The sequence below is a fragment of the Neoarius graeffei genome, chromosome 14 (assembly GCF_027579695.1).
Source record: "Neoarius graeffei isolate fNeoGra1 chromosome 14, fNeoGra1.pri, whole genome shotgun sequence".
Lineage (NCBI taxonomy): Eukaryota > Metazoa > Chordata > Actinopteri > Siluriformes > Ariidae > Neoarius > Neoarius graeffei.
Genome location: NC_083582.1, coordinates 48,503,962 through 48,527,243, shown reverse-complemented (window position 1 = coordinate 48,527,243; position 23,282 = coordinate 48,503,962). Strand labels below are relative to the sequence as shown.

Here is a 23,282-nt window from a genome sequence, read left to right as displayed (position 1 = left end):
AAACAGGTCCTATTTGATAAAAGGCGAAATTGGGGTAAAATGGAGAAAATATGGAACATTGAAAAAAGAATTGATAAAAACATGCATGAACAAAAAGGACATCATGCAACTTATTTAAGTTGCAAGCCCCATGACCGTCCACGTGTCAAGTGGGAAAATCTGATGATGATGACCTGATTCCGATAATTTGGATGGGTGAGCAAATACTTTTGGCAATATAGTGTACCTCTATGCATAGACTTAACCATATGTTTTTCTCATATACCTCTTTTATCAGTATAATGATCCTTCAGACAGGATGTTGTTGAGTAAACCCAATGAGGCCTTGAAATTTACAACTCTAGGTCTTTAAGATACAGGCATAAGTTACTCCAGTGATGTATGGCATGGCACCCAGGCCAGCCTTGTGGCTCTAAAGCTGTTGGCTCGCACAGTATACAACATTTGATATCGATAGGCTTGTACATATGAGAGTCACACAATATATTGAATGTACATTATAGTAGAGGAATATTAATTTACCTGAACCCCCAAGATGCCGAATATAATGAAAAAAGCGCAGCAGATGACCACAATGTTTCCAATTGGTTTAAGGGATGACATCAGAGTTTCAACCACCAACTTGAGCCCTGGAGCTCTGCTGATCACCCTAAAGTGGAGACAGGCCATAAAACTGATTATAATCCTTAGTAACAAGGCACGAAGTATTGGCTTTGTTAATCTTCAATGGATAAATGAATCGATGAAGAGTATTGAGAGAACAGGTGGCTCCATTAGGCTACATAATCAGATGCATTGGGGACACACAATCATTAGGTAAGTTACAGAATGATCATGCCCAGAGAAAGTGTGTGCAGATGGCAGGATGATGCCCACTGTCCAGAACGGATCTGCGCCCACTCTCCATCAGTAGCCCTGTTTCAGCCAGCAGAATGAAAAAGAGGCGCTCCATATTATTCCTAGTATCACTAGAAGCTTTTCTGTATACACCTATAAACACCTACTAAGAGGCAAAGCTTCTTTCAGCTTGTTAACAACATTCCATGCCTTTTCAGAGAATTTGTCACATCTGACAAAGACAATAGACAGTCATCAGTGTAGCAGTGTGGCATAATTATTAACAGCAAGACAGCTGGAGCAACAGCAGAGCTGTCATCCCTTTGCGGGGGCCAGCACATGCAGAAGCATACAAACACCCACACACAATAACATGCATGTAAAGACATAAGTGTGTGTGTGTGTGTGTGTGTGTGTGTGTGTGTGTGTGTGTGTGTGTGTGTGTGTGTGTGTGTGCGCGCGTGTGCGTCCTTCTTCATGACATATATCACATGTTACATATGCTTTTACCTGCTCCTGCCAGCAACTGGACTGGCAATTAACAAAGGTTAAAAGAGTACTGCAAGATTCTTAGGCTGTATACGACAGCAGAATCAGAAGCATGGCATTACCTCTAGCTAAGCTAAAGAATAAAGACTGCATTACTCTTCCAGCAACAGGGATTTCCTGGTAGAGCTCTAAGCTCAAGCGGTAACATCCTGATTTGATCCCTGGCTGTGATCTCCTTAAGAAGTGCCCTGTGATTATATCAGTGTCAGAAGATGAGAAGAAAGACCCTGATAAAGAGACAAATCTAATTTAGTCAAAGCAATCAGTTGGGGAAAACCCTGAGAGACTTCCAATAACAGATCCCCCCCCCCCCCCCCCCCCTTTTGGTTTACACTGTTTTTTTTTCCCAGAAAGGCTGGGCATTTATATTAGATCAGACAATCAGAAGCTATTATATTTGATGTGATAACATCAGATAAATCATGGAATTGACCAACAATGAAAAGAAGCATCAGGCTTTACTGATCTGTGACACTTTCATGTTCAGGCATATGCTCTGTATGAGATTTTACCCTTTACCTGTAGAGGGCACTATTGCCTGAGATGTTGAGGCTTGTGCGTTTAAGTGGCTATCTTATCATATAAATGATAAGGTAGAGGAAGCACATCAATGAAGAGGTTTTAAGGAGAGCAACGGGCATGAAGATGATACTGTTAGGGATTTGAATTTTTAGCAAAAACTCTGTTGAACGTATGAGAATGTAAGAGAAGTTGAATCCCTTCTAGTGAAGCCTAATGTGCTGTCCCAGCTTGGGGAGAACCATAAATATGGAGCGGACAGGAATTTAGAGTAAGCACTTGTTTGCAAATCCTAGTGAGAAGTAGGATGAGGATGAGGATAACTCGGTCAAGCCTAAAGGGACTGGCAGAAAACACAGGGTCTTCAATTTAACTCCGTTCACACAGTTCACTGCAACAGCATGGCTTCTGTCGTTACTTGTGAAGCATGACGAGTATTCGGTGTATTCAGATTCAGTCTCCCATATGCAAGTCATCTATTTTCTCTGGAGGAAAAAGAGTCGGCGAGAACAACAAGTACAGTATGGAGGAGCTACCTGTTCCTGGGGGACAAGCTTTCATTAATTAAAGGATGCTGGAATCAAGCTGGGCTGACGAGAGAGAGAGAGAGAGAGAGAGAGAGAGAGAGAGAGAGAGAGCAACCCCTTGCACATATGCCTGTTGGTTTGAGTTTGCTTCTAGTTGCTTCACATTGAGGCGGTATGAGTCGTTCTGCTGCAATATCACTTCATCATTTACGTTACTGCCAGGAATGTCATGACACATGAATCTGATGGACTAGATTCCCGCTGGAGATGTGGCAAAAGATTACCATAAACGTTACTAGGTTACCAGGCGATAGACCAGGTGAATGTTTCGAGTTTTCCATTTTGGTCTCATTCCCACATAACACCATTATACGGTAGCATAATAGCAGAAAATATACATCTTTCACTGTGAGTGTGAATGGGCTGAGAGAGAGAGAGAGAGAGAATGTCACTGCTGTCCTACACACGTACATATACCAACACACTGCAGATCTGCGTAGCACAACTAAAAGTAGAATGTGAACACAAATAAACAGCTGATTTCATAGCTGATTTGATCTGTATTTGTGGCTGTTGAATGTCTCATTATATTCATAACAGAAACACTGGAAAATTCTGAATAAGTCTCAACTGAAGCTGTGGTTTTAATCCTGCTCATGCAGGTAATGCTTTTGTTTCTAACTGCTTGCTATATTTTTAATAAAGTGAGTTGGTTCTAGGCGGCACGGTGGTGTAGTGGTTAGCGCTGTCGCCTCACAGCAAGAAGGTCCGGGTTCGAGCCCCGCGGTCGACGAGGGCCTTTCTGTGCGGAGTTTGCATGTTCTCCCCGTGTCCGCGTGGGTTTCCTCCGGGTGCTCCGGTTTCCCCCACAGTCCAAAGACATGCAGGTTAGGTTAACTGGTGACTCTAAATTGACCGTGAGTGTGAATGGTTGTCTGTGTCTATGTGTCAGTCCTGTGATGACCTGGCGACTTGTCCAGGGTGTTCCCCGCCTTTCGCCCGTAGTCAGCTGGGATAGGCTCCAGCTTGCCTGCGACCCTGTAGAACAGGATAAAGCGGCTAGAGATGATGAGATGAGATGAGTTGCTTCTATTTCCTAGCACTGTCGCCTCACAGCAAGAAGGTCCGGGTTCGAGCCCCGTGGCCGGCGAGGGCCTTTCTGTGTGGAGTTTGCATGTTCTCCCCGTGTCTGTGTGGGTTTCCTCCGGGTGCTCCAGTTTCCCCCACAGTCCAAAGACATGCAGGTTAGGTTAACTGGTGACTCTAAATTGACCGTAGGTGTGAATGTGAGTGTGAATGGTTGTTTGTGTCTATGTGTCAGCCCTGTGATGACCTGGCGACTTGTCCAGGGTGTACCCCGCCTCTTGCCCGTAGTCAGCTGGGATAGGCTCCAGCTTGCCTGCGACCCTGTAGAACAGGATAAAGCAGCTAGAGATAATGAGATGAGATGAGATGAGATGAGATAAACAAACTAGTAGCCTAATTAAAACCACTGAGCTCCTGACCAGGAAGTTACTAAGGATGAATGAAAAAAATTCTTGAACATGCGTCACACATTCATAGGAAATAATGAGCATTATCTTTCTTTGTCCCACAAGTTACAAATCTCACCACTCGCCTGCATGACAGTAAAAACTTCCTCCTCATATAGCATTTTTGTTACATCCTTAGTTCCTTGTTGCACATTTCTAATCTGGATGCCCTGTCAGGATTTTTTTATTTATTTTTTTGTCAAGACAGTGTAGAGATACGGTACAACATGGACAGAGTTTAATGATCACTCTGTTGTCTGTTACATCTTCCCTCCTCTCCTGTCTTGTTCCTTTGCTTCCCCGCATACTCAATTAATCTTGAGAAATTACAATTTTCAGGGCAAAAACAATTACACAAGCAATTACGTCGAAACAATAACGGATTAAAGGCATCTCCAGAGAACCTGAGAATGCAACTAATCAGACCATAATACAAAACAAATTAAACCCATCCGTATGTCTTCCCTTTTGTTGCTCTTCCTCTTGTTAATTACAGCAAATACACAATACAAGACAACGAATTTGTTTCAGTGCGTCTGTGACGATGTTAGCTTAAAAAATCAATCAGAGACAGGGTGAGCAACCTGAACATTCACGATTAAGGAGGGTTAATGAGAACACCCGTTAATAAAGCAGAGTGTGGCTACAGGATCTATACATCATACTGTATGTTGGAGGTCAAATTGAGGTCATCCTAGAGAAAGGACATTAAAAGAGCCAACGCTCGAAGAGGAATGAATGTGAGCACACAGTTTATCACATTGTGCTAAGGTTGATTTAGACACACTGGTGGCATTTTGTATAACACTAAGCAACCTGTGGGACAGACGATTGAAGACTGAACAAGGGGGAGTATGACGCTCCATTGCACATCCATCCATTATCTGTAGCTGCTTATCCTGTTCTACAGGGTCGCAGGCAAGCTGGAGCCTATCCCAGCTGACTATGGGCGAGAGGCGGGATACACCCTGGACAAGTCGCCAGGTCATCACAGGGCTGACACATAGACACAGACAACCATTCACACTCACATTCACACCTACGGTCAATTTAGAGTCGCCAGTTAACCTAACCTGCATGTCTTTGGACTGTGGGGGAAACCGGAGCACCCAGAGGAAACCCACGCGGACACGGGGAGTCCATTGCACACATAATCAGATAAATCATTCTGCTATATTTCTGATTAGACATGGCCACAAACATAAACAGTCACATGCAGTCACAAAATAATACATTTCCCCATGAAACTCTAGCACACTGATAAATAATCCTACCTTGAATCTGCATCACCAAGCAGCCCACATGTGGTAGTGCTGTAGTTAAAGGCTCACTCACAACCCGCCGTACGTGATACTACAGGTAAGAAATTTGGCAAAACCGTGCTTGAGACTTGCGCGACACTTGCGTGTGTTCAGCACCGTAGAAGGTCACAGACTGCCCGTGAAGACTTTTGGTCCTGCACATGCAAAATTCTACAGATCTTGTGAAAAATCAAGAATGCATACACTACATATGGGACACGTACTCCTTTTATACGCCTGAACCAAGTCAGCAGCATGGCTAGTAGGGGCTTTGCGATGACAGTAAGACGCACGAGTGACGCACGGTCATTGTACGAGTGACGTGTCTCAGAAGTACAACAGAAGTACTCCACACTTGCTATTTGTGTGGCCCCCAAGACAGAAGTACATCTCACTTTTTACCCCTATGTGTGGCGTGCGCGCAGCGCATGGGACCCACATGCGACATGAGGGGCAAGACTCTGGGTATATATACTAGGGTGCATCAGTTGCCCCCTAAAAATGAAAATTCCTCCGATCATGATGCATTTTTGTTTTTATGTTCCTTTTGGTAAGAAAACACACTGGATGAAATATTTTGACAAAATTCAAAAGTTTAATGGTGGCACCAGGAACTCAAATTTATGGAAAAAAGCTGCTATTTTATGACTTTTATGAAAAAATTTCGATCACTTTTCATGAAACATTATGGCACCTTATAGAGTATACCAAATATCTTAGATACACATTTTTAGTACATATTCTAAATATATCATCAAGCACGGTGGTGTAGTGGTTAGCGCTGTCGCCTCACAGCAAGAGGGTCTGGGTTCGAGCCCCGTGGCCGGCGAGGGCCTTTCTGTGTGGAGTTTGCATGTTCTCCCCGTGTCCGCGTGGGTTTCCTCTGGGTGCTCCGGTTTCCCCCACAGTCCAAAGACATGCAGGTTAGGTTAACTGGTGACTCTAAATTGACCGTAGGTGTGAATGTGAGTGTGAATGGTTGTCTGTGTCTATGTGTCAGCCCTGTGATGACCTGGCGACTTGTCCAGGGTGTACCCCGCCTTTCGCCCATAGTCAGCTGGGATAGGCTCCAGCTTGCCTGCGACCCTGTAGAAGGATAAAGCGGCTAGAGATAATGAGATGAGATGAGATTATCAAGCACAGTTTGAGTTTTAGTTGCTCATTGAATCATTGTTCAACTACTTTTAAACAATACAAATGTATTATGAATCACATTAATGCCTCTCAATCCCTTGCAAAGGTTCTTAACATGATCTCTGGGTCACAAGAAATCAATAAATGGAGTCCAACATTGTGATTCAAACCTTACACGAAAACATAAAATAAGCGTTTTTTGGCAAAAAATTAACCTCATGGTGCCACCATTAGACTTTTGAATATGGTCAAAAAAATTTTACAGGATGTCTTTATTGGTGAAAAGGAACACCCAAACAAAAATGCATCAGATTTTATGAAAGTGAGGGCAACTGATGCACCCTAATATATACTGGGGAGGAACCAAGGAACTGATCATGTAATGTGTAGCATTGTAGAAGGGAAGAAGATGGCTGTCGCCATACCGCTGCAACAACTGAGGGAGTTGGACCCTTATAGGCAGATGATAAAAGCTGAGGAGCAGCACAAAGCGATGTTGTTCTTCAGCCAAAAGACAGATGCAGAATGCTGCAGACATGCTGGTTTTATACCCGCTCCTAGCTTGCATCACACGCAAGTCATGAGTGATTGTCACGTGCTAATCACGTGCGTCACACATGCTTCACAAGTGCAGCCCGTACTCCTAGTGCAGGAAACTGGTAAAATGCAAGTCACACACACTCCACACTCACTGAACATGCACTGATCATGTGCGTCAGACATACGCTTTCCATGGGTTAACGGCGCAATTTTTCCCACGCCTTGAGGAAGTCAGGCGTACAACCTGTACTTGACAAGTACTTTGCCCGTACTCCTCCCCCAAACTTTCCCCCGGGTTCACCGCGACCCTGCGGCACGGCTGCGAGCTACCAAACCCGGCGACCCGTGCGTGTCCAAAACACTTATGGTGGGTTGTGACTGAGGTCTAAGATCACCTAAACTGAGATCAAGTCATAACCAAGACCAGAGTGTACTGAGACAAGACCAAGACTTTGAGGGGTTGAGACCAAGTCAAAACCAAGATCAAGGCAGGGCAAGACCGAGTCAAGACCAGAACCAGAGTGGTGTATATGAAGGGAGGAGGGGGAGGGGTGACTGCCATTAACAGTAATGAAAATTTTGAATTAGCAATGAGTCACGTTATTGGTTGCACTTGAAGCAGGAAGTTTTACATCCAATCACAGTAATGATATTAACAAATAAATCAGACAATGCACAGGCAATTTAGAGAAATCCCCACAGTTATGGTCTTGAAATAAAACCCTGAGACCAAGACAAGCCCGAGTAAAAATGCGGTCAATTCCGAGACGAGACCTTCAAAAAGTGGTCTCGAGACCGATCTTAAGACCATGACTGGTCTCAAGTACTACTACAACACTAACATATGGTGTAGATTACCCAGCCCTCCCTGCACCAGGCACATCTTTACTGGGGCAGCTGAGTTTGTGCTGCAGAGACTTTTTTTTATGACTTTGTCTTTCTTTTGATTTCAACTTGGACTCCATGGCTGAGTGTATTAACATAAAACCCAGAGACTGAAGAAAGGGCAAGTAAAACTTTGAAAGGTGTCCACTGATGCTGAAGTCTGCATGCAAGCAGTAAAGTGCTCTGAAGCGGAGCATTTTTGGCGGCTAGCTCAGCTGCGAGCGAGAATAACACACCTTTGTAATGTAAGCTCTGTAGAGCTGAAGAAGGCAACACACAGCATGGCATGTTTTATTCACATGGCTTTTGCTACTTCAGGAAATCTGCTGTATACAGCAGAGAACTTTGTCCTTACACTTAACAGTGAATACACACACGAAAGCACATACACTCCATTCAAAGAGTATTCTGACTCAGTATTCATGCTAAAAACTGCAGTGTCATAATGTGAAGGAATCCAGTGACATAGCAGGTATAGGGAAATAGCAATGGAATGTGTGTACGTGTGTGTGTGTGTGTGTGTGTGTGTGTGTGTGGGTGTGTGGGTGTGTGGGGAGGGGGGGGTTGCAGGTCTTATAAAGATAGCGTAAAAGTATAATCAGTGACTTTGGCTGAAAATAGGGGTTTTAAAATTAAAGCTGAACTTGGTGTTCTCCATAAAAAACATATCCAAACTGCACACACTCCTGAGAGTAGACATTGTTTCTCAAACTGTTTCAGACTAAGGACCACTTAATCCATAAAAAACGAAAAAAAAGATTATTTGCAGACCACCTAACCTCCTAAATAGCCCAAACAAACAACGAGCCAACTTCAACAGGATATTACAAATTACACACTCATGAAATGACAGTTTTACAAATAGTATTGCCAACTTACTCATTGTTGTCTTTCTCTTAATGGGAAGAATGATGACGCTTATTCTGATACATCAGTGAATCAATGTCTGGCTTCAAACTAGACAGTTTTAATCTCATATTGGGGGCCACATTGATCCAGTTGCGCTGCATTGTTTTCTCAAACAAAGAACCATCATGTCTTTGCACTTTGTCCTTGCTCGTGTCGAATGTTTCTTGTGCTTTTCTTTTGACTGACCTGGTCTTCAGCCACCGATCCATTATCTTTGACAGTTTGATGCTAAGTCTAATTTGGTTACTTGTAGTTTCTCCGCATTCCACATTCCCTCCACATTCAGAGGTGACGCTGATATGAAAGTGCAACCTAAACTGACGTAGCTACGGTATAGGCAGTGTCGCAAAACTGTTGGCTTGCTTAATGTCAGGCTACTATTTGAATTTATTCATTACAGAAAACAACTCCTCTGTGCTACTCAGAACTTTGCTTTTGGAGTCACATAGGTGATTTGAGAAACACTGATAAAACATGATATTTTATGATATCAACTCGCGGACCACCAGGGGTCGCTCGCGGACTGGACCACACTTTAAGAAACAGTGGGGTAGAACATCTGAAATGCTAGTACAGTGGTGCTTGAAAGTTTGTGAACCTTTAGAATTTACTCTATTTCTGCATAAATATGATCTAAACATCATCAGATTTTCACACAAGTCCTAAAAATAGATAAAGAGAACACAGTTACAAATGAGACAAAAATATTATACTTGGTCATTTATTTATTGAGGAAAATGATCCAATATTACATAACTGTGAGTGGCAAAAGTATGTGAACCTTTGCTTTCAGTATCTGGTGTGACCCCCTTGTGCAGCAATAACTGCAACTGCATTTCCAGTAACTGTTGATCAGTCCTGCACACCGGCTTGGAGGAATTTTAGCCCATTCCTCCGTACAGAACAGCTTCAACTCTGGGATGTTGGTGGGTTTCCTCACATGAACTGCTCGCTTCAGGTCCTTCCACAACATTTTAATTGGATAAAGGTCAGGACTTTGACTTGGCCATTCCAAAACATTAACTTTATTCTTCTTTAACCATTCCTTGGTAGAATGACTTGTGTGTTTAGGGTCGTTGTCTTGCTGCATGACCCACCTTCTCTTGAGATTCAGTTCATGGACAGATGTCCTGACATTTTCCTTTAGAATTCGCTGGAATAATTCAGAATTCATTGTTCCATCAATGATGGCAAGCCGTTCTGGCTCAGATGCAGCAAAACAGGCCCAAACCATGATACTGCCACCACCATGTTTCACAGATGGGATAAGGTTCTTATGCTGGAATGCAGTGTTTTCCTTTCTCCAAACATAACACTTCTCATTTAAACCAAAAAGTTCTATTTTGGTCTCATCCATCCACAAAACATTTTCCAATAGCCTTCTGGCTTGTCCGCGTGATCTTTAGCAAACTGCAGACAAACAGCAATGTTCTTTTTGGAGAGCAGTGGCTTTCTCCTTGCAACCCTGCCATGCACACCATTGTTGTTCAGTGTTCTCCTGATGGTGGACTCATGAACATTAGCCAATGTGAGAGAGGCCTTCAGTTGCTTACAAGTTACCCTGGGGTCCTTTGTGACCTCGCCGACTATTACACGCCTTGCTCTTGGAGAGATCTTTGTTGGTCGACCACTTCTGGGGAGGGTAACAATGGTCTTGAATTTCCTCCATTTGTACACAATCTGTCTGACTGTGGATTGGTGGAGTCCAAACTCCTTAGAAATGGTTTTGTAACCTTTTCCAGCCTGATGAGCATCAACAACGCTTTTTCTGAGGTCCTCAGAAATCTCCTTTGTTCGTGGCATGATACACTTCCACAAACATGTGCTGTGAAGATCAGACTTTGATAGATCCCTGTTCTTTAAATAAAACAGGGTGCCCACTCACACCTGATTGTCATCCCATTGATTGAAAACACCTGACTCTAATTTCACCTTCAAATTAACTGCTAATCCTAGAGGTTCATATACTTTTGCCACTCACAGATATGTAATATTGGATCATTTTCCTCAATAAATAAATGATCAAGTATAATATTTTTGTCTCATTTGTTTAACTGGGTTCTCTTTATCTACTTTTAGGACTTGTGTGAAAATCTGATGATGTTTTAGGTCATATTTACGCAGAAATATAGAAAATTCTAAAGGGTTCACAAACTTTCAAGCACCACTGTACAAGAGGTGGCGCTTTCTGAATTACAAGGCAGCATTACTGACAGGCATATCAAGGCACATCCTTGTCCTGAGTGGTTAGATATTGGTGGTCAGTTGGCTTTTATTACATTTACAGCTCCTCTACCATCACAGAGGCCAGAGTCTGTCCTCTCAACAGAACATTTATTGACAGCTTCCATAATCTGAGAAGCCCTTTGTCACATATTACAATAAATTAAAAAAAAAATAACTGACCTCACCTTTTATTAAAACAGTGCAAGTAATTCAATCAGCTATAAGTCTCAGTGAGATGCACTCAGCACTTTTACCTCCATTTCTCTCCTCACATCACCATAAGAGCAATTTCCTCTGATGGACAACATCATAAAAATGAATTAGGACACATGCAGATTCTCCTCTGTGATGTCTGTCTGAAAGCACGATCATCCACAACCTTCACACATGGAACACAGGCACTACCTAATCAACAACAAACATGGAATGCAATTCTCGGCTGGAATGTGGTCCCTGAAAACACACAAGGTCTCACGAGTGGAATTCTCTTCATTTTTTTCTGCTTCTCCACAAGAATACAATGATGATGTTGATGATGTCAAATCCACCCTTCATCATTAGCATTTTAAATCCCAAACACTAATATAATGTATTTGATTCGATATTCCTGGAAAGGTCGATTGAGAAACCATATACAGGAGAAACAAAAGAAAAAGGATGAAGGAATAATAAGAGGTTAGATCCAGTAGATGTATTTTGCAGACAAATTGGAAGAATATTAGATTTTGTGCTCTTCTTGAATATTTGATCAATCTTTCGGCTGGCTTCAAGAGGCTCTCTTTACAAGAAGTGAGGCATGAGGCATATGCACATCACAGCAAGAGAAGGCATCTCATACAATGCAGATTCAAGGAGAATTCACTGTGTATTTTTATATATATGAGTGATTCCACGCTTATGGGTACTGAAATGGGGACATGAACTTATTTTTAAAAATTCACCTAAAACCATTTCTTTTTTTTACCATCAGGTCACAAAACATGTAATCTTTAATGAACGATGTGTTAAAAGATAACTTTAATTTTCTGAGATGTAATAAAAACATATTTATATGCCAAAGTCAGAACGTAACAGAAGTGTTGTGGACATATATATATTCTCAATTTTAACAATGTAGAATTACTTTTTGAAACATAGGAAGGTGATGTTTTAGCAAATATAATTAATAAACATGTGTAGTAGAATAAACATACACATTCTTTCAATAAGATTAACATGGTATATAGCTAGATTGTAATTAATTTGTAACAGACGCGAGATGGACAATCGTAACAGAAGTAATGTAACAGACATCATTTTGGAACTCATAGGCTTGACTTTGGCATATAAATGTTTTTATTACATCTCAGAAAATTAAAGTTATCTTTTAACATATCATTCATTAAAGATTACATATTTTGTGACCTGATGGTAAAAAAAGAAATGGTTTTAGGTGAATAAGTTCATGTCCCCATTTCAGTACCCATAAGCGTGGAATCACTCATATGTATAAACACAGGAAGATAAACTTCATAACTTCGCGCCACCGTGTAATGTTCTTTATATTATATGGACAGATCCACACACACAAAAAAAGTTAATCAAAAGAATTTTAACTTCAAACCAGTTCGCCATTTTGACAGTGCACATCTAGTCAGAGGGAAAACACTGGGAGTGACGTCATCGGAGTGAAATATCGGAAATTATTATACATACATACATACAGGACACTTTTTCGATGGAATAAAAACATGGATTCTGTTCCCTTTTAGCAGGTTTCATTCATTTGGTTCGATAGCATGCAATATTGTTAGCATATCGCTTATCCTGCGTGTTTTACACCACTTTACCCAATGGAGAATGAGCATGCAATATTGTTAAGATACTGCACGTTGTCAAGACAACATGATGTCACATGTTGGAGACGTAAAACTTCCACACTAGTGAGTGACTATGACAATTTGTAAACAAACATGGCCACCACGTGTGCTTCATTAATAATGGCAGATTTTTAAAGAATTTTGACCGCCAGGTCGATCCGTTGTGTGTAGTTGTTGATGGTGATTTTAAAAGTAACTAAGTGAATTGCATCGGGAAATGAATACTTAAGTCTGAGTGAAAAATACTGTGGTAAGCGTGCATGGAAGAAGAGTCTGTAGACAGAAATCTTAGTTTCTGTGCTACTTGCTCTTGATAGCACTGCTTTATTACCATTCACTAACACTACTGATGAATGCTACACCGGCTGGAAGGTGACTTCATTGCTGCGCTGATGAACGCTACAGCGGCTGGAAGGTGACTGCACTGCTACGCTAACTCGTGGGTAAGCTAGCGTTGGCCTTCACCAACACTACTGATGAGTGGTACATCAGCTGGAAGGTGACTTCACTGCCGCGTTAAGAGCACCAACTCGTGGGTCAGCTAGCATTGGCCTTCAAGAATGCGGATATGCAGAGGGTGTGTATGTATAATAATAATAGTAATAATAATAATCTCATCTCATTATCTCTAGCCGCTTTACCATGTTCTACAGGGTCGCAGGCAAGCTGGAGCCTATCCCAGCTGACTACGAGCGAAAGTTGGGGTACACCCTGGACAAGTCGCCAGGTCATCACAGAGCTGACACATAGACACAGACAACCATTCACACTCACGGTCAATTTAGAGCCACCAATTAGCCTAACCTGCATGCCTTCGGACTGTGGGGGAAACTGGAGCATCCGGAGGAAACCCACACGGACACGGGGAGAACATGCAAACTCCACACAGAAAGGCCCTCGCCGGCCACGGGGCTCGAACCCGGACCTTCTTGCTGTGAGGCGACAGCACTAACCACTACACCACTGTGCCGCCCCAATAATAATAATAATAATATCGGCCCTGCGATGACCGGGCAACTTGTCCAGGGTGTACCCCACCTCTCGCCCATAGTCAGCTGGGATAGGCTCCAGCTTGCCTGCGACCCTGTACAGGATAAGCAGCTAGAGATAATGGATGGATGGATAATAATATCGGCTGGCTTTTTTTCATGGTATATCAGATATATTCCATTCAGCTAGCATGCTATTGAACAAGTCTTCGACTCCTCATGAGTGACAGAGATTTATGGCATGGTTTTGGTTCTCCATATTGCGGATGTAGCTCGTATGAAAAATACAAGAAATACGAGTGGCGTACTTCCCAGTAAAGCACTCATGTCCGCACATACACACACACAATGTTTTTACTTGAATTTAAAATTCATTGTGATTGGTCGATACATTCCAGAACATTCGATGAGAAATTATGAGAGTTACAGTGGAGTGAATTAGGAGAACAGCAGTATAACTACATACCGGAGGGGGCGTAGAGTTCTCAGCAGCCTCAGCACACGCAGCATGCCCAAGATCTTTGTGCCACTGTTTGAGATCATAGACACCAGAATGTCAATGACTGAGATAAGCACCAGCATCCCATCCAAAATATTCCAGCTGCTCTTCAGGTATGATTTCTCCCCAAAACACCAGCCCAGGGCCACCACCTTCAACACACACACACACACACACACACACAAGCAATGACTATCTGAATTAACCTAGTTGATGGTATATTACAGGTATATAAAAATGACAGTATAATATATTATGTGAGGAATAAAACACGATGGGGTATGCTGTCTGTAAAATTGGGAAAATAACCCACAGGCCCATTACAACCCCAAAGTTGATTCATTATTCCATTATAGCACACCCTAAAGTGTTTAATAATTCCAGTTAATGCTAGGAAACATCTGCAAAAGTGACTTCCTGTTATTACTTAAAGCAGCTATAAAGAGTTGTTTCCTCCTCAGTTCCTCTTTTTCTTTTCCCCTGAAGTTAATAAAGCAGTAAAATGTCATGCTTGTCATGTCAAGAAACCAGAAAGAGGGATGAAAACCTGCTGACTGTTACAAATAACTGAAACTGGAGACTCCTTCCTTAAATGTTAAATTAATGCGTGCTTACAGAAACGCTTGACCATGATTGTAGATTTTCTGGTATTAAAAACAACAATTATTTTTTTTCAATTTTATATAGCATGTCTGCCATAAGTCCGTCTGAATCAGCTGTTACTATAGAAACAAGAATAATAATAATTATAATAATTCAAACTACTCCATTAATGTAAACATAAACATCTCATTGTATGTTACAAACAAAACTACTATCAGTCATGCTGTTGAAAATTAATGCACACCTTCTGGTTTGAGAATTCAAACACACTGTTCTATGTTGTATTATATCATTATTTTATTGCATTATATTGTATTATGCATGTTAATGTATATTAACTCTTTGATAAAAATCAAAGTGTCACGTCAATGCCAGAAACAGCATAGCTTTCTACTCCAAGTAACACAGAGCGGCCTACAAGCATGGCCACTGACTACAAATCCCAGAATGCAGCGCGGCCTATAAACACGGCTCTCAAATTCAAGGATGCTTCCTTGGTAGGTCGGGTCCTTCCAAGTTGGGTTCTTCAGAGGCTCGGCAAGACTCCTTCCTAGCATTCGGAGAACACGTAATGGAACAGTCTAGCGAGTATGCGGATCATTGAAAAGGTCATGCCCTTCATGTGTTCATAGGACTGTGATTGCTTTAAGAATGCCGAGGAAACACACAGGCATCTTTGAAAATTTTTTTAATGAAGGATTGAGTCCTTGGTAGAATTCGAAGGCTCGTAGACATCGGAACGGTCCTCTGGTGGGGTTCGATGACGTGGCATTCTTGAAATTCAGCCATTAAGGATCATTCCTTGACATTGAGATGCACCAAACAGCACCCAATAGCCATCACAGACTCTCCCTAGTTCATGTTCACCATGAGTCTGATTACATATACATGGACTCTATTATATAATCACTGCCACACTATTTAAGAACTCTCAGTTTACACTTTCATTGTGAAGTATGTGCTCAGTGTCTTGTACCTGCGATACCAAGCCTTTTGTTATTCTGCGCTAGTGTTCATGGCCATGACCATGTTTCTGGTTATTTGGTTTATATCTTTGCCTTTTTCCCAGTTAACTCTGTTTGCACATCGCCTGACTACTGCCTGTATTCTCACTTTGATTCTACCTCATGGTTTGGATCCATTTACCTGTGTTTTAAGTGCAAAAGGCATGTTTCCTAGTTTCTCGTTGGCTCTTTGCTGTACTACAATGGCAGTAATTTTAGAGCCTGTGCAGTAACTTAGTGGCACAATATGATCTAAGATGAGCTCACAGCAGTAGAGGTAAACAAATGCAGGCAAAAAATAGGATCATCTCTCCCAAAAAGACTTCCCCAAGAGAAATGTGAAGGTTCTAATGCACTGCACATGAATATATCAAATAACGGCTTGATCAAACCCACACCTGAACAAAGGCATGTCAGGCACGGAGAGCCGCACCCCTGCAGCACCCCTCCCTCCCGTCTCTCTCACTCTTTGCCCTAGACACTTTTCGTAAGGCGTTGTTAATTAACCTCCAGTGAGTCAGATTATTCTCTCGCATGATTTTCATTTGAAAATCTCTTGAGTGGGTGTGACCTGGCATATAGCAGCACTCAAAATAGAAAGCCTAGACCTCACTGAATGACACCTGTGAACTTTTCTGGCTTCTCTTGAGAGGTCCCCGCATGTTCATCCATTTCAATACTAGTGATTTGAATATCTGGCAGACGATCCTTTCTGTGTAGTACTAACAAACATCGCACTGAAAGCTGAAGGCACATCTGAAGGTGGACTTAATGGCTGCCTTAGCTTGAGTCTGCATTGTGTATGTTGGAAATTTTAAATTTGCCTACTTGATGGAAGTTGAAGCTGTCAGAGAGGGAACGCTGTTTCAGCCATTGTCCAAGTATCTATGAATGTCATGAGTGGGACTGGCCTGGCTATGCTGATTTAAAGTAAAAATGCACTCAGCATTATTTTAAAAAATGCTCACATCAGGCAGGGATCATCTCCAAACCCCCTATCAGGAATAACCAATGAGGCCAAACCCAAACAAACACCAGTGTTACCTCCTACCTTTATTGTCATTTCAGTCACGAAGATAGCTGTGAAGATGTAGTTGGACACTGTCAGGAATATACGCTCCTGTGGAGAGAAGAAGACGGGGAAAGAAAGGGACGGCTTAGTCATTGCAGTATCACACATAATGCCGTCCTCCCTGTTTGTGTGTGTGAGCATGTGAGCTACATCACACATTAGAGGTGCCTCCTGTGAAGTTAGCTATGGAGCTGTGACTCTGCCCACGCGTCGAGTACTCCAAATGCATTAACATCTCACAGACACGCACACAAACACACACAAACATACAGGCAGTACATGAGAAACTGTATCAGACTCAACGGGTAATATTATTTACCTCAGCAGGTAATGAGGACTGTAGCATTCTTACCCCAAAGAAATCAGTTCCCATTTCTAACTTTGCGGGATATGAATCAAACAGGTTAAAAATGGAAAGAAGTGTAGTTATTAGAACTTGTGTGAAAAGATGAGAAAAGTAGAAAGTAAACAGGTAATTCTTAAAGAAAGAAAAAAAAAAACCCTGCAACTGCCAAAAACTCTCAAATAAGACTCTGTGAACTTTTCTTTCTATTGCTGACAACCACCTCTGATGCCAAACCCACATTACCTCAGATCTAACACCCTCTTTGTAGACGTGGGTGATATAGTTAAAATCCTCTACCACTGTATACAGTAATGTAAAGAATAAACATGACACACCATGATGTTATCGAAAAATAATCAATGATGGGATGGTGTGATGCTGTTACCACCCCAAAGCTACAGTAATTCTGATTTTGCAACACTGGCATGTCCAGAAGTGTCTTATTCCTACACAGCAATTTGGCAATAATATTCTACATATTTATATATTTACATTTAATATTGTACAATGTGGGTGGCACGGTGGTGTAGTGGTTAGTGCTGTCGCCTCACAGCAAGAAGATCCGGGTTCGAGCCCCGTGGCCGGCGAGGGCCTTTCTGTGTGGAGTTTGCATGTTCTCCCCGTGTCCGCGTGGGTTTCCTCCGGGTGCTCCGGTTTCCCCCACAGTCCAAAGACATGCAGGTTAGATTAACTGGTGACTCTAAATTGACCGTAGGTGTGAATGGTTGTCTGTGTCTATGTGTCAGCCCTGTGATGACCTGGCGACTTGCCCAGGGTGTACCCCACCTTTCGCCCGTAGTCAGCTGGGATAGGCTCCAGCTTGCCTGCGACCCTGTAGAACAGGATAAAGCAGCTAGAGATGATGAGATGAGATTGTACAATGTCCACATGTTGATTCATATTATCATTTACATTATAGCAGCTATATACAGTCCTTCTCTATCCAGGCTCTGTTTTTCTCTTGAAGTTGATAAGACAATACAGACATAAATAAATAAATAAATAAATATTATTAGGGGGCTGATTATAGCTGCGCAGGATCAAGCATTGAGAACGAATGTGATCAAGGCAAAGGTTGAAAAACAAAATCTGTCTCCACTCTGTAGGATGTGTGGGGAGAAGGATGAGACAATATGGCACCTGATCACTGAATGTAGTAAGTTGGCGCAGACAGAGTACAAACATCGTCATGATAATGTGGCTAGGATCCTTCATTGGAACATCGCCCGATCTCATGGACTCAAAGTAACGGATAAGTGGTATGAGCATAAGCCTGAAGGGGTAATGGAGAGCGAAGAAGTGAAGTTGCCATGGGATTTCAATATCCAGACGTGTTCCCACATCCCAGCAAGGAGACCAGCCCTAGTGGTGATAGATAGAAAGAAGGGTTTGTGCAACATTATTGACATCGCCGTTCCTAGAAACGCTGGAGTTGCTGAGAAAGAAAATGAGAAAATTGATAAGTACCAGGACTTGCGAAGGGAGGTAGCAAAGTTATGGAACATTAAAGCAAGAGTGGTTCCAGTGGTGGTGGGCGCTCTGGGCACAGTCACGCCAAACTTAACTAAACACCTCGAGTTGACTGACATGACCACGAAGATTGAGCTGCTTCAGAAGGCAGCCCTCCTTGGCACAGCATGCCTCCTCAGAAAAATACTTGAGGCCTAAGGTTACAAGACGTAGCTTGCCCTCAGTACTGAAATTTGATTCCAGCTACCAACTTATACTGTAGCTGTGTAACAATACATAAATAATAATGCACCTTATGTTACTCAGAAACTCTAACTTCCTAATTCCTCTGTCCTCAAGACTCTCCTGAGGCTCCTCAGACTATTCACACCCCAGACTCTTTCCATTTCTAACTTGTGGAAGCCGTAGCTTAATGGTTAGAGAATCAGCTTTGGGCCCAAAAGGTTGCTAGTTCAATTCCCTAGACCAGCAGGAATAGCTGAGGTGCCCTTAAGCAAGGCACCTAACCCCCAACTGTTCCCCAGGTTGCTCTGGGTATGTTGTAAGTAGCTCTGGATAAGAGTGTCTGCTAAATGCCTGTAATGTAAATAAATGTTTACTTTTTAAATAACAAACATTTTTTAATCCCTTTATTATTATGTGAAGAAATGATAATGTATTAGAGTGAGTGCATTAATATCAACCTGTGATTTGAACTGCAGGTGACACTACAGTCTAAGCTGCTAACAGAATATTTCATCAGCACCTTCTGAGCCATCAGATTCCATCAGTGCTGTGGTTTAACAACGTTTATTCTCTCCACATTCACAGGATACAAGCAATCGCATGCTCTGATTGGCTACTCTACTACTAGGCTATCAGCTAATATACTGTGAGTAGAGAAAAACATAATGACGGATCGTGTTGCTGAACCAACCGAGGACGAAATAAAAACTCTACTCGAAAACAAACCCCCCCAAAATACAAAAAAAAGCAACAAAATATGGAATAAAAGTATTTGATGGTGAGAACGTATCTTTTTTTTTATTTTTCAAGAATTATTATAGCATTTTTCACAAATTGCTATTGTCATTTAGCCGGTTTCTTTAGTGGAAATTATTTTGTCGAACGTTTTGTATAAAGTGTTTGTTTATCAAATTTGCAAAAAATAAAAATGTTCTGTTTCTCAAAATCCAGTGAACGTGGATAGAATAAAACAGTTATTCCACTCAATCTCGTCGTACCGTACATGGCTTATAGCCAACTCAGCGCTACGCGCCTCGTCGGGTATCAGTTCATGTAGGACTCAATTTCGTGGAACAATTGTTAATTATATCACAGTAACAGAATATCTTTTGATGTATTTTTTCAGATAATTGCTGATTTATTCATCGGCAGTAGTTGCTTTAATCTGGCCAAGCAGGTCAGTAGTGGTGGCAGATATGATACTCCACTCTATTGCAAAGTATCACACACATTCATACATAGAGGAAATTTAGATTAGCTAAAAAAAACCTACCAGCATGTTTTTTGTTTTTTTTTGGATAATGGGAAGATATGGGAGAGCAGTAAGGAGAACCCACATAAACACAGGGATAAATACCTGAGCACAGGAACACACACTGAACTATAAATGGGTTGTGTTTCAACAGTTATGAGGGAATGCCCTTTTTTCTTCATCTTAGCAAATTAAGAAATAACCACTTGAAGATGCACTTAACCATCCATCCATCCATCCATCCATCCATCCATTATCTGTAGCTGCTTATCCTGTCCTACAGGGTCGCAGGCAAGCTGGAGCCTATCCCAGCTGACTATGGGCGAGAGGCGGGGTACACCCTGGACAAGTCGCCAGGTTATCGCAGGGCTGACACATAGACACAGACAACCATTCACACTGCACTTAACCAAATTCGATCAATTTATAACCCTTCTAGAGTATGCAGAACATTGCTGAAACTTTATCATTTTAAGGTGGTGTGATCGATTGCGCACAACAGATGTCATAAAACGTTTAATTAGCTTTGATTTTCGGCCTAATATGTTTTAATTAATATGTTAACTTTTAATTACAAGCCTGTCATTTTCCCTGTGTGTATGTATAAATTCTTTCTTTCCTCAGCCGTGCTTCCTCCACGCTCTCAGGTGGATCATATCAGATCATCAGCAGTCTTGTCAAAAACATTTGAAATCATCGTTGATTTGGGACCGTTTGCAGCACTGCTACTATAGTATGTACTAAACAAAACAAAAAATTACAGGCAAATCTCTGCCAGTACAGTCATTTCTCTCCTGTCAGGTATATACTACTGTCTCTTTGCCTTGACCTTTACGAGCCCTGCTTTGTCCTGGATAAAGGCATTGATGATTAGCTCCATGCTCATACTATTAGCTGATAATCAGAACTTGGCTGTACCCCGGACTGTTTCAGGTAGCATTAACACTTGTTACTTGGCTTACAATAATGACTCAAGCATATATTTACTATTCGGACTATGCAAAGAGTTGATGGTAAAGAGAAAAGAGTCAGCTGATTTTTTTTTTCATCGTCATCATCATCCTTCAACCACGGGGGTGGGCGAGATTCCCATGACTAACTCTCTCCAGACACAGCAGTCCTGCATCGCTGAACCCAGGTCTTCAATATCGATGCCCGAGTCTCTGGCAATGGTGTCTGGGTATGTTAACTTTCTGGATACAACTTTGCCAGAAGGGCATCATAGAAGGAGAGAGGAAATTACTTCGCCTGTGGCACAATGCCAATGGCCAGAAAACTGTAGACGCTTTTGCTTAAGCTTCTGGGATACTCTGCGTAATCCTCCGTAGATTTGGCCAGAAGTGGCATGGTCCCTCCAGCTGATGTTCTGTGCTCTTCTTAACAGATTTGTATAGCATCCGTCAAGACGACTCTCAAGCTTGGTAGTTAGGGTCCAGGTTTCTGAGCCATACAGAAGAACTGGCTCTACTAAAGTTCTAAATGTCTGGACCTTAAAGGAACAGTCCACCATACTTCCATAATGAAATATGCTCTTATCTGAATTGAGACAAGCTGCTCCGTACCTCTCCGAGCTTTGCGCGACCTCCCAGTCAGTCAGACGCAGTCAGACGCGCTGTCACTCCTGTTAGCAATGTAGCTAGGCTCAGCATGGCCAATGGTATTTTTTGGGGCTGTAGTTAGATGCGACCAAACTCTTCCACATTTTTCCTGTTTACATAGGTTTATATGACCAGTGACATGAAACAAGTTCAGTTACACAAATTGAAACGTGGCGATTTTCTATGCTATGGAAAGTCCGCACTATAATGACAGGCGTACTAACACCTTCTGCGCGCTTCGGCAGCGCATTGATATCTGAGCTCCGTATCAATGCGCTGCCGAAGCGCGCAGAAGGTGTTAGTACGCCTGTCATTATAGTGCGGACTTTCCATAGCATAGAAAATTGCCACGTTTCAATTTGTGTAACTGAACTTGTTTCATGTCACTGGTCATATAAACCTATGTAAACAGGAAAAACGTGGAAGAGTTTGGTCGCATCTAACTACAGCCCCAAAAAATACCATTGGCCATGCTGAGCCTAGCTACATTGCTAACAGGAGTGACAGCGCGTCTGACTGCGTCTGACTGACTGGGAGGTCGCGCAAAGCTCGGAGAGGTACAGAGCAGCTCGTCTCAATTCAGATAAGAGCATATTTCATTATGGAAGTACGGTGGACTGTTCCTTTAATAGACTTAGTTAAATTTGACTGCCAGATTTTTTCTAGCTTATTACAGGCTTCCCACGCTAGGGCTTTTCTTTTAGTGGGCAGTGGCTAGACTTTGCTTGGAGCCCATCTAGAATGGAGAAGTAAGGTGACTCCTTTCCTCCACTAGTCTGGGTGCAAACCTTGAGCAAGTGTCAGTACGCCCTAAGCCTCCCTTAACCAGGGATACGGTCACACAAGGGGTAGATGGGGCTCTTAGCTGTAGTGAAGGCAATCCATCTAGGTGAAGGAAAACAGTGATACAAAACCAATGGGTTGGGAAGGCTCTTAAGGTAATTGATATTACCAGCTCTCCTAGGATGTATCCAGTAGCGTGGAGCATTCGAAACAATCAGCCATCGAAAGGATAACTATGATGAAGTCTTTTTTTTTCATAAATCATAGCTATCAGAGGACCTGAGGCCCATACTAAAGGAAACCATATGCAAAGGGACTTCCTATTTAAACATGTTTCAGGGAAAGAAAGAAGGCATTACAGCAGGAATGTGACCATCACTATCTCTCCAGCTTATTTCTTCTGCTCCTCTGTTTATGTGAAGCACCACAGCCCATGACTACGTCTTACAGTTTCTACAGAGAGCCTTAGGTCCATAACATTAAAGAGGATCTCATACTGATATCATATCTGCAGTATTTCTCCGTCTCGGTTCTGCCATGAGCAAGTTTCATTCTTTATTGGTGTGTAATGTGTGCATTTACAAGTTCACGAATGAGGGAGACCATGTCTGAGCGCGTAACTA

The 23,282-nt window shown here is 42.1% G+C and overlaps 1 protein-coding gene across 1 annotated transcript in view; it reads right to left on the bottom strand.

Annotated features, from left to right (window-relative positions):
* cacna1g (calcium channel, voltage-dependent, T type, alpha 1G subunit) overlaps positions 1-23,282 on the bottom strand; it is a 257,996-nt gene that overhangs the window by 70,992 nt on the left and 163,722 nt on the right. The window contains exons 18-20 of the mRNA XM_060939888.1: positions 16,965-17,033; positions 14,274-14,458; positions 523-649 (exon numbers count right to left, since the gene is read on the bottom strand). Coding sequence (XP_060795871.1) covers positions 523-649; positions 14,274-14,458; positions 16,965-17,033 — 381 coding nt within the window. The remainder of the gene's footprint in view (positions 1-522; positions 650-14,273; positions 14,459-16,964; positions 17,034-23,282) is intronic.